This window comes from Pan paniscus, chromosome 6 (assembly GCF_029289425.2).
Source record: "Pan paniscus chromosome 6, NHGRI_mPanPan1-v2.0_pri, whole genome shotgun sequence".
Taxonomy (NCBI): domain Eukaryota; kingdom Metazoa; phylum Chordata; class Mammalia; order Primates; family Hominidae; genus Pan; species Pan paniscus.
Genome location: NC_073255.2, coordinates 110,608,627 through 110,620,917, shown reverse-complemented (window position 1 = coordinate 110,620,917; position 12,291 = coordinate 110,608,627). Strand labels below are relative to the sequence as shown.

At 38.8% G+C, this 12,291-nt stretch overlaps 1 protein-coding gene across 4 annotated transcripts in view; it reads left to right on the top strand.

Moving 5' to 3' along the window:
- Positions 1-12,291, top strand: part of CDK6 (cyclin dependent kinase 6) — a 234,671-nt gene that overhangs the window by 104,635 nt on the left and 117,745 nt on the right. For all 4 annotated transcript variants that reach the window (XM_003809732.6, XM_003809731.7, XM_055114711.2 and 1 more), the window contains one exon: positions 9,274-9,441. In XM_003809732.6, the coding sequence (XP_003809780.1) occupies positions 9,274-9,441 (168 nt within the window). The remainder of the gene's footprint in view (positions 1-9,273; positions 9,442-12,291) is intronic.

Genomic DNA, 12,291 nt, shown 5'->3' with positions numbered 1-12,291 from the left:
TGCATCCAAGTGAAGACTCAGGCAAAGTGATTTGATCTGTGGAATACTTCTCTTAGAGATGGGAGAGGATAAGTTACTTAAGCTAGTCCTACCCCAAGCTGTGGAACAATGTGCTGAAATCCATGTCTCTTGACCCCTGGGCAAGTTGCTTCTGAAAGAGATGGTAAGATAGGAAACATCCTTCATTGTTTTTGTTCAATGTGTCAGTGTTCATTATAGTCATGGGAGTTTTATATTTCTAAAATAATGAGCCCAAAGTCTCAACACATATGAACATGTTTTAATGGCTAAAAGGTACGAATACTGATTTATATGCCATGCCTCTTTTGTCCCTATCCCGTAATCCAAACCTGCTCTTTCTGATTCCCCTGGAGTTTTATCGCATTCCTCCTAAAAGGAGTCAGTGAGTTCTTTTTAAGCTAATGGCCTTCATAGATTTCATGGTCATTTTTAGTTTTGTTTGGGCCCTCACTTCTTTATGAAAACTCATTGAGCATTTATTGACACCCATTAGTACAATGTGGTGGGAGGCCAATAAATCTAGAGGAAGAGCAATTTAAGCAGGACCCTCCCAGGAGTTGGGGCCATGGGGCAGTAAATGAGTAAAGATGGCAGAAATCCACAGAGTACCAGGAGGCAGGGCCAGAGAGCTAGGTGGGCTTTGGCTGAGGGGGCTGAAGCAGGAGAATTATCTGATAGGATCAGGTTTACACTTTTAAGGGTTCAGTCTAGACAGAGAGTACAAGATGGATTTGAGGACTGAGATCAGTGGGGAAAGGCTAGGTAATGGTATATGTGAGGAAGGAGAAGGCAGACCAGACCCACTATAGTGGGAGCCTCAGAGGTGTAGGAATTGTATTTGAAAAGACACGACTTTACTGAGGAGCCCAGAACAAGACTTGAGTAAATGAAGAAAAGGAAAGACTCAATATTGTAAAGGTATCTGTTATCCCCAAATCAATTTATCAATTTTTAAAAATCATTGAAAATACTAAAAGGATTTTTGGAAGGTGTGGGCACTCAATAAAATGATTCTGAAGTCAGTTCATAATCATAACATATAAGAATATCCAAGAATGCCAGACACGATGGTGCACACCTGTAGTCCCAGCTACTTGGCAGGCTGAGGTGGGAAAATAACTTGAGGCCAGGAATTTGAGGCCAACCTGGGTAACATAGACCAGCCTCTAAAAATAAATAAATACATATTTTTATTTTCAAAAAATATTCAGGAATGTTTTATAAAGAGTGGAAAGAGAAAACTTTCCCTGCAGATGTTAAAATTTACTCTAAATATTTAATAATTAAAGGAGAGAGGTACTCTAAACAGAGCCAGAAACAAAGAGCAAAAGTCCAGAAAATAACTTCAAGTAATTTAGAACATGAGAAATAGTGGCATTTAAAATTGGTGGGTAATTTAATGACTGCTTAAACCCTTTTGCTAATCATAGAATATAAATAAAAATAGAAAAATATAGAACCATTAAAAATTAAGCTGTAGATCTACATTGCCAATAGATCTACATGCAAATGAGTTCAGTATACAGCGTGATGTGAAAAAGACAGTTACAAAATTGTATGCATTCGCATTCCATTTAGAAAACAGAGACTAACCATCTGCATGAGTATTATGTAGATGGCAAAAATGGGATGAGGTTAAAGAAGTCAAAGTTCTGAAGCTAATATTAGCTGAGCATCCTAGTGATGTTGGAGTCCTGCAGGAAGACGTTGAGTGTGGGGTAGACAGGATGAGCTATAGTTCCTGGGGAATATAGAGAGTTGACAGTAAATGATAGTGATGGCAAAGGCGATATCATAAACATTAATGGAAGGAGGTACACACCTCAAAGAGAAAAGGATAACCACCTGAAAGGGATGATTGCCAACAGGAAAAGAATGTTGGTACAGGCCCCATTGGGTCTGTACCTCACCCTGGGGTGAATCATGGTGGCTATAAATGAAAGATAATGTTCATAACACATTTAAGTTAATATAATTTTAATTAAGTTAGATTTGTTAGAATAATTTTCAGCTGCAAATTACAGAACACTCAATGAAAAGTGGATCCAGATAAGGGCATTATTATATACATAACTACAAGGCTGGAGGCAGACAGCCCTAAAGTTGATGCAGCTATTCATTGATGTCATCAAAGACCCAGACTCTTTCCCTGTTTACACTCTGGCCTTTTATGTGTACAGATGATGTTTCAAGATGGTTGCTACAGCTCGGTAGCATTCAGTATAAGACGTGGGTGAGGAATGGGAGATGAGGAAGTACAGCAGAGAGCATTCTACTGTGCACCTCTTATCAAGGAGGAAAATGCTTCCTGAAACTCTCTAGCCAATTTGCCCATACAGGACTGGGTGTCATGTTCATCCCTGGATCAATTCCTAGCAAAAGGAAATGTGATTGCCTTCATTGGCCTGGACCAGGTCTTCATGGCTGACAACCAGCAGTATCTTCTATATCACACAAATAATTATCTGTTCTACTCTTGTGGAAAACCAGCTCCTCTAAGCATTACCTCATTTGAAGAGGAAGGAAGTACAGAGTGAGGGGAAAATTCTCAAAAGAGGGAATTGAGAGGAAGAATGTGGAAAGATAAGAAAGTATTTTGTCCAATTGCAGCCATTAGAAAGCTTATTAAAATTTCTTCTGTTTTTGAGAGCTGTCGCCCAGGCTGGGGTGCAGTGGTGCAATCACGGCTCACTGCAGCCTCAACCTCCCAGGCTCAAGTGATCTTCCCACCTAGGCCTCCCGAGTAGCTGGGTCCACAGGCATGAGCCACCATGCCCAACTAATTTTTTGTTTTTTGTAGAGACAGGGTCTCCCTGTGTTGCCCAGGCTGGTCTCAAACTCCTGGGCTCAAGTGATCCTCCCACCTCAGCCACCCAAAGTGCTAGGATTACAGGTGTGGGCCACCACACCTGGCCTAAAATTTCATTATAGAAAAGTATGTGTTGAAATGGGGAAATATTCACAGCACATTGTAAAATGTTTTTAAAAGCCTCACAAAACAATGTGTATAGAATGATAGCCACTTGGGTCATTACCCAACAACCTAGGAACTTGGGCTTCATGTTTTCTTACTTCTTTACCCAGTGCTGATTTTTATCTCCTGCTCTGAAGAAATTATGTTTAGCATTGCATATTTGCAGTTTCAGTTCCTGATGATTTTCCACAGTGGGTTAAAAATAGCCATTATGATGAGGTAATGATTTATTCTTTCATATTGTTCATTTAAGTCATTACATTGTTCCTCAAACACCAACATTTTCAGGCTTGGTGGAAATGACTTATTATCTTTTTTTTTTTTTATTTCCAGTTAGTTGAGACTGATTCTTTACCTTCTCAGCATTATCATCACTTCCAGGAATGAATAAAAAGTGGGTTCTGTTCTCATTTCAGAATACATATTTGATTATTAAAATTTACATGCAATGCCACTTTATTACACTTTTATCCAGTTGCCTAGAAGCAGTAAAAATTAGAAGCCAGTGTTTCCATTTAGGGCCCATGCCTTTGTTTCTCCTGAGGGGCCTCGAGGTGATGTGTGCCTGACTCATCATGCACAGTGGCAAAGAGACGGGTACTATGGCATTGATGGACTATGCTTTGCTGTGGAACAAAGCTCATGTGTGATTCTTTTAGCTTGCCAGTTAATGGCTTGCTTTGAATTCACCCATTACAACTTTCCAGGTGATATGGAAGTTTTAAGGAATCCTCTTGAACCCTCCTCTTGGTTTCTCAGAATTTGTTTGTCTTGTTCTTTGTGATTTTGGATGAAGCACTCTTTGGGTCCTCCTGAGGACCACAGTGAGAAGTAGGGGAGACCTGTTTATAAACAGCCTTTGAAGCTCATTGTTCATTGCTCATTGCGAATTGATCAATGAAAGCACACGGGAACCCTGTCAGGTTTTGAAATAGAGTAGAAGCTGTATACATACAGCAAGCTTGATGTGGGGACCTGCAGTGTAGATTCTCCCGGAATGCAGACAAAAGTGCGTGGAATCTCCAAGGAGTGAATCAAGCCACTTGGCTAACGCTTTAGGACCTTAACACGATGCTGTTAGTCACTATTTCATCGCTTAGGTAGCAACAATATACCACATTTTATGGGAGAACCATGGTTTTAAAACATTCTGGGAATAGATCCAGCAATTCCACTTCTGAGTATATATCCAAAAAAATTGAAAGCAGAGTCACAAAGAGATCATTCTACACCTGTGTTCATAGCAGCAATATTCACAGCAGCCAAAAAGTGGAAACTACTGAGGTGCCCATCTATGGATCACCAGATAAACAAAATGTCATATGTACGTACAATGGAATATTATTTAACCTTAAAGAGGAAGGAAATTATGATACACACCACAACATGAATGAACCTTAAAGGAACTATGTTAACTGAGGCGAGCCACTCACAAAAAGACAAATCCAGTGTGATTCCACATGTATGAGGTATGTAGAGTTGTCAGATTCATAGAAACAGAAAATAGAATGGTGGCTGTCAAGGACTGAGGGGAGGGGTACATGGGGAGACATGCGAGAGAAGTTATATGCAGGCTCAGGTGACCTTTCCCTCTGTTGCTATAATCGTAACCCTCACCTTAATTCAACATGTTCTTATTGGTTTAGTGTTAAAAAACCTTTGTTATATGTGATACATTTTAGTCTGTGGCCTCCTCTAACACCCTTCATAGGAAACAGACAAACCACTATGGAGAGATTTCTGTGAAAACTTGAATAACAAATTTGAAAAGACTGAGGTTTACAGAGTATAAGGAGAAAAATAGATTATCTTTGCCTACAAGTTGGATATGTCCTGTTTTTAATTTTTAAATAAACTGATGATTATACATTTTTGGTGCTAAAACTTTGAGGATGTGAATATATCACAAGATATATCCCTATATCCAGAATTGTCTATTTAAAGTTGTCATTCTGTGACTTATGATATGACTTGGGTGTTTTTAGTGTCTTTTGGAAATAATCATACTTTCTTGTAATGAGAAAATAAGGCCCAGGCCAGGTGCAGTGGCTCACACCTGTAATTGCAGCACTTTGGGAGGCCAAGGCGGAAGGATTCATGGCTCAAGGCCAGGAATTCAAGACCAGCCTGGGCAACATAGCAAGACCCTGTCTCTACAAAAAGTTTAAAAAGTAGCCAGGCATGGTAACACACACCTGTAGTCCCAGCTACTCAGGAGTATTGTTTGAACCTAGGAATTAGAGGTTGCAGTGAGCTATGATATGATGGCACCACTGCACTCCAGCCTGGGTGGCAGAGCGAGACCCTGCCTCTAAAAAGAAAAGAAAAAGAAAAGAAGGCCCCATGATCAACCTTTTCCCATTAGAAAAGCCTGAAGTCGTTTTTTAGTTTGCTTGTTTGTCTTGATTTTAAATAAGAGGATTAGAGCTCTGGAACACCTAAGAGAAACAATTACAAGACTTCAAGGATTTCTTGTATTCAGAAAGGTCCAGAGTCTTTTTAGGGGCATTGCCAAGATAAAGCCCCACCTAAGATCTCTCGGAGCCAGACTTCATTCCACAATGGTGTCCTGTTGAAACATGCTTGCGAGTCGCATGTTTTAAAAAGATAGAGTGAGGGTCCCAAATGACTGTTTATCATAAGTATGACTAAATGTTCAAACTTTTTATACCAGACTGTGCTGTATAACATAAAAAGGGAAACTTTTAAACCTGCGTTTAACTGAAAGAGCCTTAATTGGTGGTATCTGTAGTTTCATTGCATTGCATCACTAGGGTTACTGTGAAATATTTGAGTCATATATGGTACAGAATAATTTAGATTAAAATCTTGAGCTAATTTAAGAGTATGCCTCACGATACTATAAATTGAGATAGAATAGATCATAAGCTTACGTAGAGAGTCCTTTGGAATGTCTTTGATGAAAACACTTCTTGTGATTCTGTAGGAAAGGTGTTTTTTCTTACCTCATTTAATGTTGTAATTTGTTTATTTATATCATCCTCTGGAATTGGGACTATATCTTATGATTATTTGGGACCAGAGTTCCTGACGTAGCTGAATGTATTTCACCTCTGAAATTAGGTATTGCAATAAAGGTTGGCTAAAGACTGAGAGGGGTTCCCCAGTCATGCTTATTACAGGTTCACAATGCCCAACAACCTAACTCGTGGTTGAATTACTGAAGGTCATGAGATGTTGGGCAAGATTTTGTTTTTTAAGTCGTTAACTCAGTGTTCATTGGTTCAGAATTCCAATTGTGTCTAGATATTGGAGATTTAAAAGAAAAGCCATTTGCTAAACAAAAAAAAATTTAAGTAGCCTAATAAAATCTAAAGAATGGTCATTCTTATGTAGAACCAACTTACATCTATAGGCATCATACACATGGAATCAACGTTAGTGCAGTCATGTGGATTCATACTGCCTAACCCATGCTTTGGTATGATATTAACAAGCCCTTTTAATCTACTCTACCTTTAAACAAACAAGAACTAGACCTGTAGTATAAGTGCCAAAGTAACACAACTAAAACTGAATAATAATAATTATGGCATATCCCAGGGTGAAAAACCATGCAGCCATTAAAAATCTCATTGCATAAAAAAAGTCATATTGCAGAATTTTATTAGTGGCAAAATGTTGATAATGAATTGTTACATGTTTTTAAAAGAGCTACAAAATAATGTGTACAGAATAATAACCACTTTTACTTAAATATACTTATACATCCAAATATAATAAAATACGTAATTTTTAAAAGACTAAAAAGACACAAAAAAACTTATATTAACAGTGAAGTTTTCTCTGTTCTCCAAGTAGTGGAATTTTTTAGTGATTTTTCTTCTTCTCTGGATTCTTAAAACATTTTATTAGTTTCTGCATTAAGCATGCATCTATACATCTTAGCAATTTTATAATTAAGAAAAACATAGTATGTGTTATAACACAAATAAAAACGATGTGCATGTTTTTAAATTTGTATACTGCTAATTGGCTGCTAAAGTTGTTTGAACACTGCAGCATGAACCAAACAGATTTATTCTTTATACTGTTTTAAATGAGTGACACTTAACTGTATAGAGGCTAAAGATGATGGGCCAACAGGACATTACTTTAGGTTAGTCATGCTTTTTAAAATTCAGTGCTTACAAGTTGTGTGCATGTGTTTCCAATAAAGACTTATTTGCCAAAATGTTCCTTGAACATTTTGTGCTACATTTTCACACTCCTGTTTATTCATTACAACTTATTGGACCTGCAGTGTTTCTCAAGTCTTGAAGGGCTTTTCCTCCCCAATGCAGTCTTCTCCAGGGTTTTGGGAAGCTTAGAAGGTCACCCCTGCCAGTTCAGAATATTCACTCAGGGGGATCTCAGAAATGATTCTAGATCACTGCATACCCCCTCTAAGTGCTTTGTTCACACCGACCTTGTAGCAGTGGTCATGTTTTCTTTTAGTTGTTTGTGAATCAGTCTCCCCCAGAAATCAGGACACTTATCTTGGCAATAATCATCCTAATAATTACTGTTTGTCAAGTGCTTACCATATGCCAGAAACTGTACAAGCACTTGGCATACATTACTTCATTTAGCCCCCTTAATAGTAGGAAAAGTAATCGCTACTTTCTCCACTTTATAAAAGGAAAAACTAAGGCCTTGGTTTTGAACAAGCTGAAATATAAAGACAGAACTCCGAACTCTAAAGGAAGAACCAAAACCATAAACCAGTAACCAAATATACTGTTCTCGATGAGAGGATTCAGTGGTCCGGCCAATGATAAGTGTATCCTCACAGCCCCTTCCAGCTCTGAAATCCATGGTGGTGCCCAGTCATTTTTCTAACCCTTGTATTAACAAAACAGCTCCATCCGCCCTTGTATACGCCATTCTTATAATATTTGGGTCAGGGGAGTAGGTCACTCTTAATTTCCACACATTTCAGAGGATTATGACATCATGGCCAATGTCTTAGTTCCTACCTTCAGACACTGTCCCTGAGTATTAAATCTTGTGTATATTTGTATTGGTCCTAAAATTAGAAAAAGATCTGATATTGGTTTATATCCTGAATGATCCGCTCCTCCATACTGGTTAATAATAACAGTAATAAGCGCTGCCATTTACTGAATATTAACTATGGTGCTAAGTGCTTTACAATGATCCTGTGATAAAGTGGGCTTTGTTACTGTCCCATTTTACAGACAGGGAAACTAAGCCTTAGAGAGGTTAAATGGCTTGCCTTATTTTACGTATTCATTTGTTCATTGATTTGATAAAGGAATACATTGGAGATTTGAATCGAGGTTTTCCAGACCCTAGTTTAAATCAAGACTCTGTTAATATTCTAAAACAGTTGATTAAGACTGGGCATGGTGGCTCACACCTGTAATCCCAGCACTTTGGGAGGCTGAGGCAGGAGAATAGCTTGAGCCCAAGAGTTTGAGACCAGCCTGGGCAACATAGTGAGATGGCATCTCTGCAAAAACTAAAAACATTAGCCTAGCATGGTGGTATGCACCTGTGGTCCCAGCTACTTGGGAGGCTGAGGCAGGAGGATCTCTTGAGCCAAGGAAGTCAAGTCTGCAGGGAGCCGTGATCACAGCACTGCACTCCAGCCTGGGCAACAGAGCAAGATCCTGTTTAAAAAAAAACAAACAGTTAATCAGCACTCTCTTGCTAGTATGACTTTGGGCTAATTAGTAGCCTACATCTGTGTATCAGTTTCTTGACCTGTAAAATGGTGTAATGATATTATTTACCTAAATGTTGTGGTGTGGATTAAATTATTTACTAAGTGGACAATGCTTAGAATAGTGCTTGATATATAGTGAGTGTTTAGTACTAGGTGCTATAAAATAATAATCACCATTAATAACAATATTATTATTCACTGGATTTTAATTGTTGAAATGGCACATTAAACAATAGAGAAGCAAAAAGTGTCCCCTCACGACCTCCTCCTTCCTCTCCCCAGCATGAGCCACTGAAACCAGTTTGGCAGATATCCTTCCAGAATGTTTCCTGTTCCATCAAAAACTATTTTAAAATTGTCCTTTCATTAATAAAATACAGGTTGAGAGTGAAATTTTTTGCAGTGTTCTTGAAAGTGTGGGAGTGGAAAGGCAGGAAGGGAGACAATTCACTCATTCAGCCAATACCTATCAAATGCCTGCTGCATGCCAAGCAGCCACAAAATGCTAAGGATTCGGCGTCCAGCATAGCAAATGCTCAACTCCCGTTTTGAGTGTTTACTGATTTTCTTTTTTTAATTTTATTAGGATATGATGTTTCAGCTTCTCCGAGGTCTGGACTTTCTTCATTCACACCGAGTAGTGCATCGCGATCTAAAACCACAGAACATTCTGGTGACCAGCAGCGGACAAATAAAACTCGCTGACTTCGGCCTTGCCCGCATCTATAGTTTCCAGATGGCTCTAACCTCAGTGGTGAGTGAGAGAGTGCTGTCCTTTTATTAAACTTATTTTTCCTATTTTGAATGACAGTCTGTCCCTCTTCCATGTCTCTAATGTTAGTACTGCCCATGACTAGTTGGTGGATAGAATGTCTTTGCCCATTTTTATATGGCAGTGGGTAGGCAGAAAGCATTCTGCTTACAGCTACAGTCACATCCAGCCTGGGCTTGTTGTGGACAGGATCCATTGCAGAAATAGCCTGTTGCATCTTAGCCACTGGACAGGAATCAGTTACAAGTTTCCAAATGCTTTCTGCCATAACCACTGTTTTCAGAGCTGTATGCACAATGCCTAGGGAACACACAGCTCAAGGTCAGGGAAGAAAGAGCACGAGCAACGTTGACCTGTCTGCAGCATCATGGTTTTGAGAAACAGAGTGCCTACACAGGTTTGTTAATGCACTCATCTGAAGCTATGGTGCCAGCTGTAAAGAAGAAATCAAATTCACAGTGAACTTGGATGATGCATGAACGTAGAGCACCGCCATGCCAGGTGAAGGCTCATATAACCCTGAATAGAAAGAGCGAACCCAACGGCCCTGTTTTGGCAAAAAAATAACAGTTATGATACCCTGTTTCTTTTTGCCATTCAGATGCAAAACCATAATAGCTATTGACATTGGTTAGCTTCTATTTCTCCATATAGTTCATTATTTCTCAGATGGATTTTTGTGAAATTCTGCACCCCAAATACAAAAAGAGCAGCCTGGAAATGGGTATTAATACCCTTCTCTTTGAAAGACCTGTTTTGCATACAGTAAATTCATGCCTTACATACAGTAAATTAAATAAATAATATATAGCAAATTAAGTCTCAAGAAAAAGAATTTTAAAAAAAGAAAATATCTTTGTATATTCAAAGAAATAAAAAAGAAAAATAATCCGTATTGTCCATCTTTAGCCTCAAAGTGGTTCTCACATCAGGGACAGCATGGCCCTGTTGTTAAGTAATGATTGGCAACATCTTTGGTCATTCTGCACAGCAAAAAATTGTTTCCCTAAATTTCAGTAATACTACAGCTGATAAGTAGAAATTCAAGAGAGGAGTTGGAAATTCTCTGAGACAGATAACTTGCCTTAGGAAAAAATCCAATTTATAAAAGTGTTCCCCACCCCCTGCCCCCAGTCAAAATAGGGGTGCTACCACCTAGACACGTAAGACCAGTTACTTTCCAAACATTATAGACTTTTCCTAGGGCATCAGAACTTTTGATGCAGTGGACTCCTTGGAAAATGTTGCCATTGTTAGAAGATAAATCCTACTCATTTCCTCTTTGCCCAGCATACACCATTGCTTTAGAGGAGAAATGGCACGAGTTGATGTTTAAAAGATAGGCCTCAGCTTTGAGCACGGTCAAGCAAGCCCTTGTATTCTTACGTAATCACACCAGAAAGGGCTGAGTCTGTGTATTTCCCCAGTGGGAAGGGTGAGGTAGGCTTTGAGTTTCCCTAGGAAGTTGTTGCGCATGTTGTTTTGGGGCCCTGGGGAGAAGCTTGAATAGGCTTTGTGATCCAGAGAGTCATCAGGGGAGTAGATGGAAGGAACTTGTCTCCTTGGGTACGTTAATTGAAGGAAGGATAAGCTGTAACTGAGATGGACGCTTTTATTTTAATCCCCCCAAATGGGCACTAATAACCATAAATAAAAACAGGAAACCCAGTTGGTTTGTGTTTGATTTTTTTTTTTTTTTTTTTGCTTATTAAATTTGAGCTTGTGCGTAACATCAATTAACATTCCATTCTTGCTGAAAGTTGATACGTTCAAACAGGAAAATGTAGACAAATTATTTCATAGAGGAAAAGGAGAAAGGCAGTCATAAATACACAATTTTTCAGTATCTAGTTTATACTGCATGCTTTATATTTCCTATAGTGACATAAGGAAAACATGTTAGCAGCTGAGAAGGATTCTAAAACAAAAATCAGACTTTATTGGAAAGAGTGACAGTTGGAATTTAATGGTAATAATAAAGGGTATGTTCCTACAGGGTACTGCATTTTAAAATTTCCCCACTCTTTTGTATTTTTCTATTTAAAGGAAATACCCATTTAATATAGTAATGCGTCGATTTATATACACATGGTGACATAAAAACTTGGAATCATAGTTTTTTAGACTGAACTGGTATGTATTTTTAGTGCCTCTTGAAGAGAAAAAGACTACACTCCTCTTCCTGGAAATACACATTTTTTAGTGGGTTATGTCATACAGGAACTGAGAATCAACTTAATTTGTGGAATGTTAAAGGAATTACAAGTTAACTGATTCAAAACTGACATCTTAAAACTATGAGAAATGCTAGTGTTTTACTTACCTTGCAAAGCCTGACTCCAGAGGTACCCTTTCTAGTATCCCCTTCAGAAATTAATTTCTTTTTCCTCTCTGTTTCCAGAGTAATATTTTGGGTTTTTTTGTTTGTTTTTGTTTTTGAGACAGAGTTTCACTCTGTTGCCCAGGCTGGAGGGCAGTGGCCCTATCTCAGCTCACTGCAACCTCTGCCCGCCGGGTTCAAGCGATTCTCGTGTCTCAGCCTCCCAAGTAGCTGGGATTACAGGCCACCCCAGGCTAATTTTTGTATTTTTAGTAGAGGCAGGGTTTTGCCATGTTGGCCAGGCTGGTTTTGAACTCCTGACCTCAAGTAATCCGTCCTCCTCAGCCTCCCAAAGTGCTGGGATTACAGGCATAAGTCACCATGCCCGGCCTATAATACTGTTTTCTGTCTTGTTTTTAGTTATTTGGGAATTTTATTTATCAGGCCATAAGTTCCTCGAAGGCAGATGCTCATCTTATTCAGCCCTAACACACAGTGCCTTGTTTATTTTG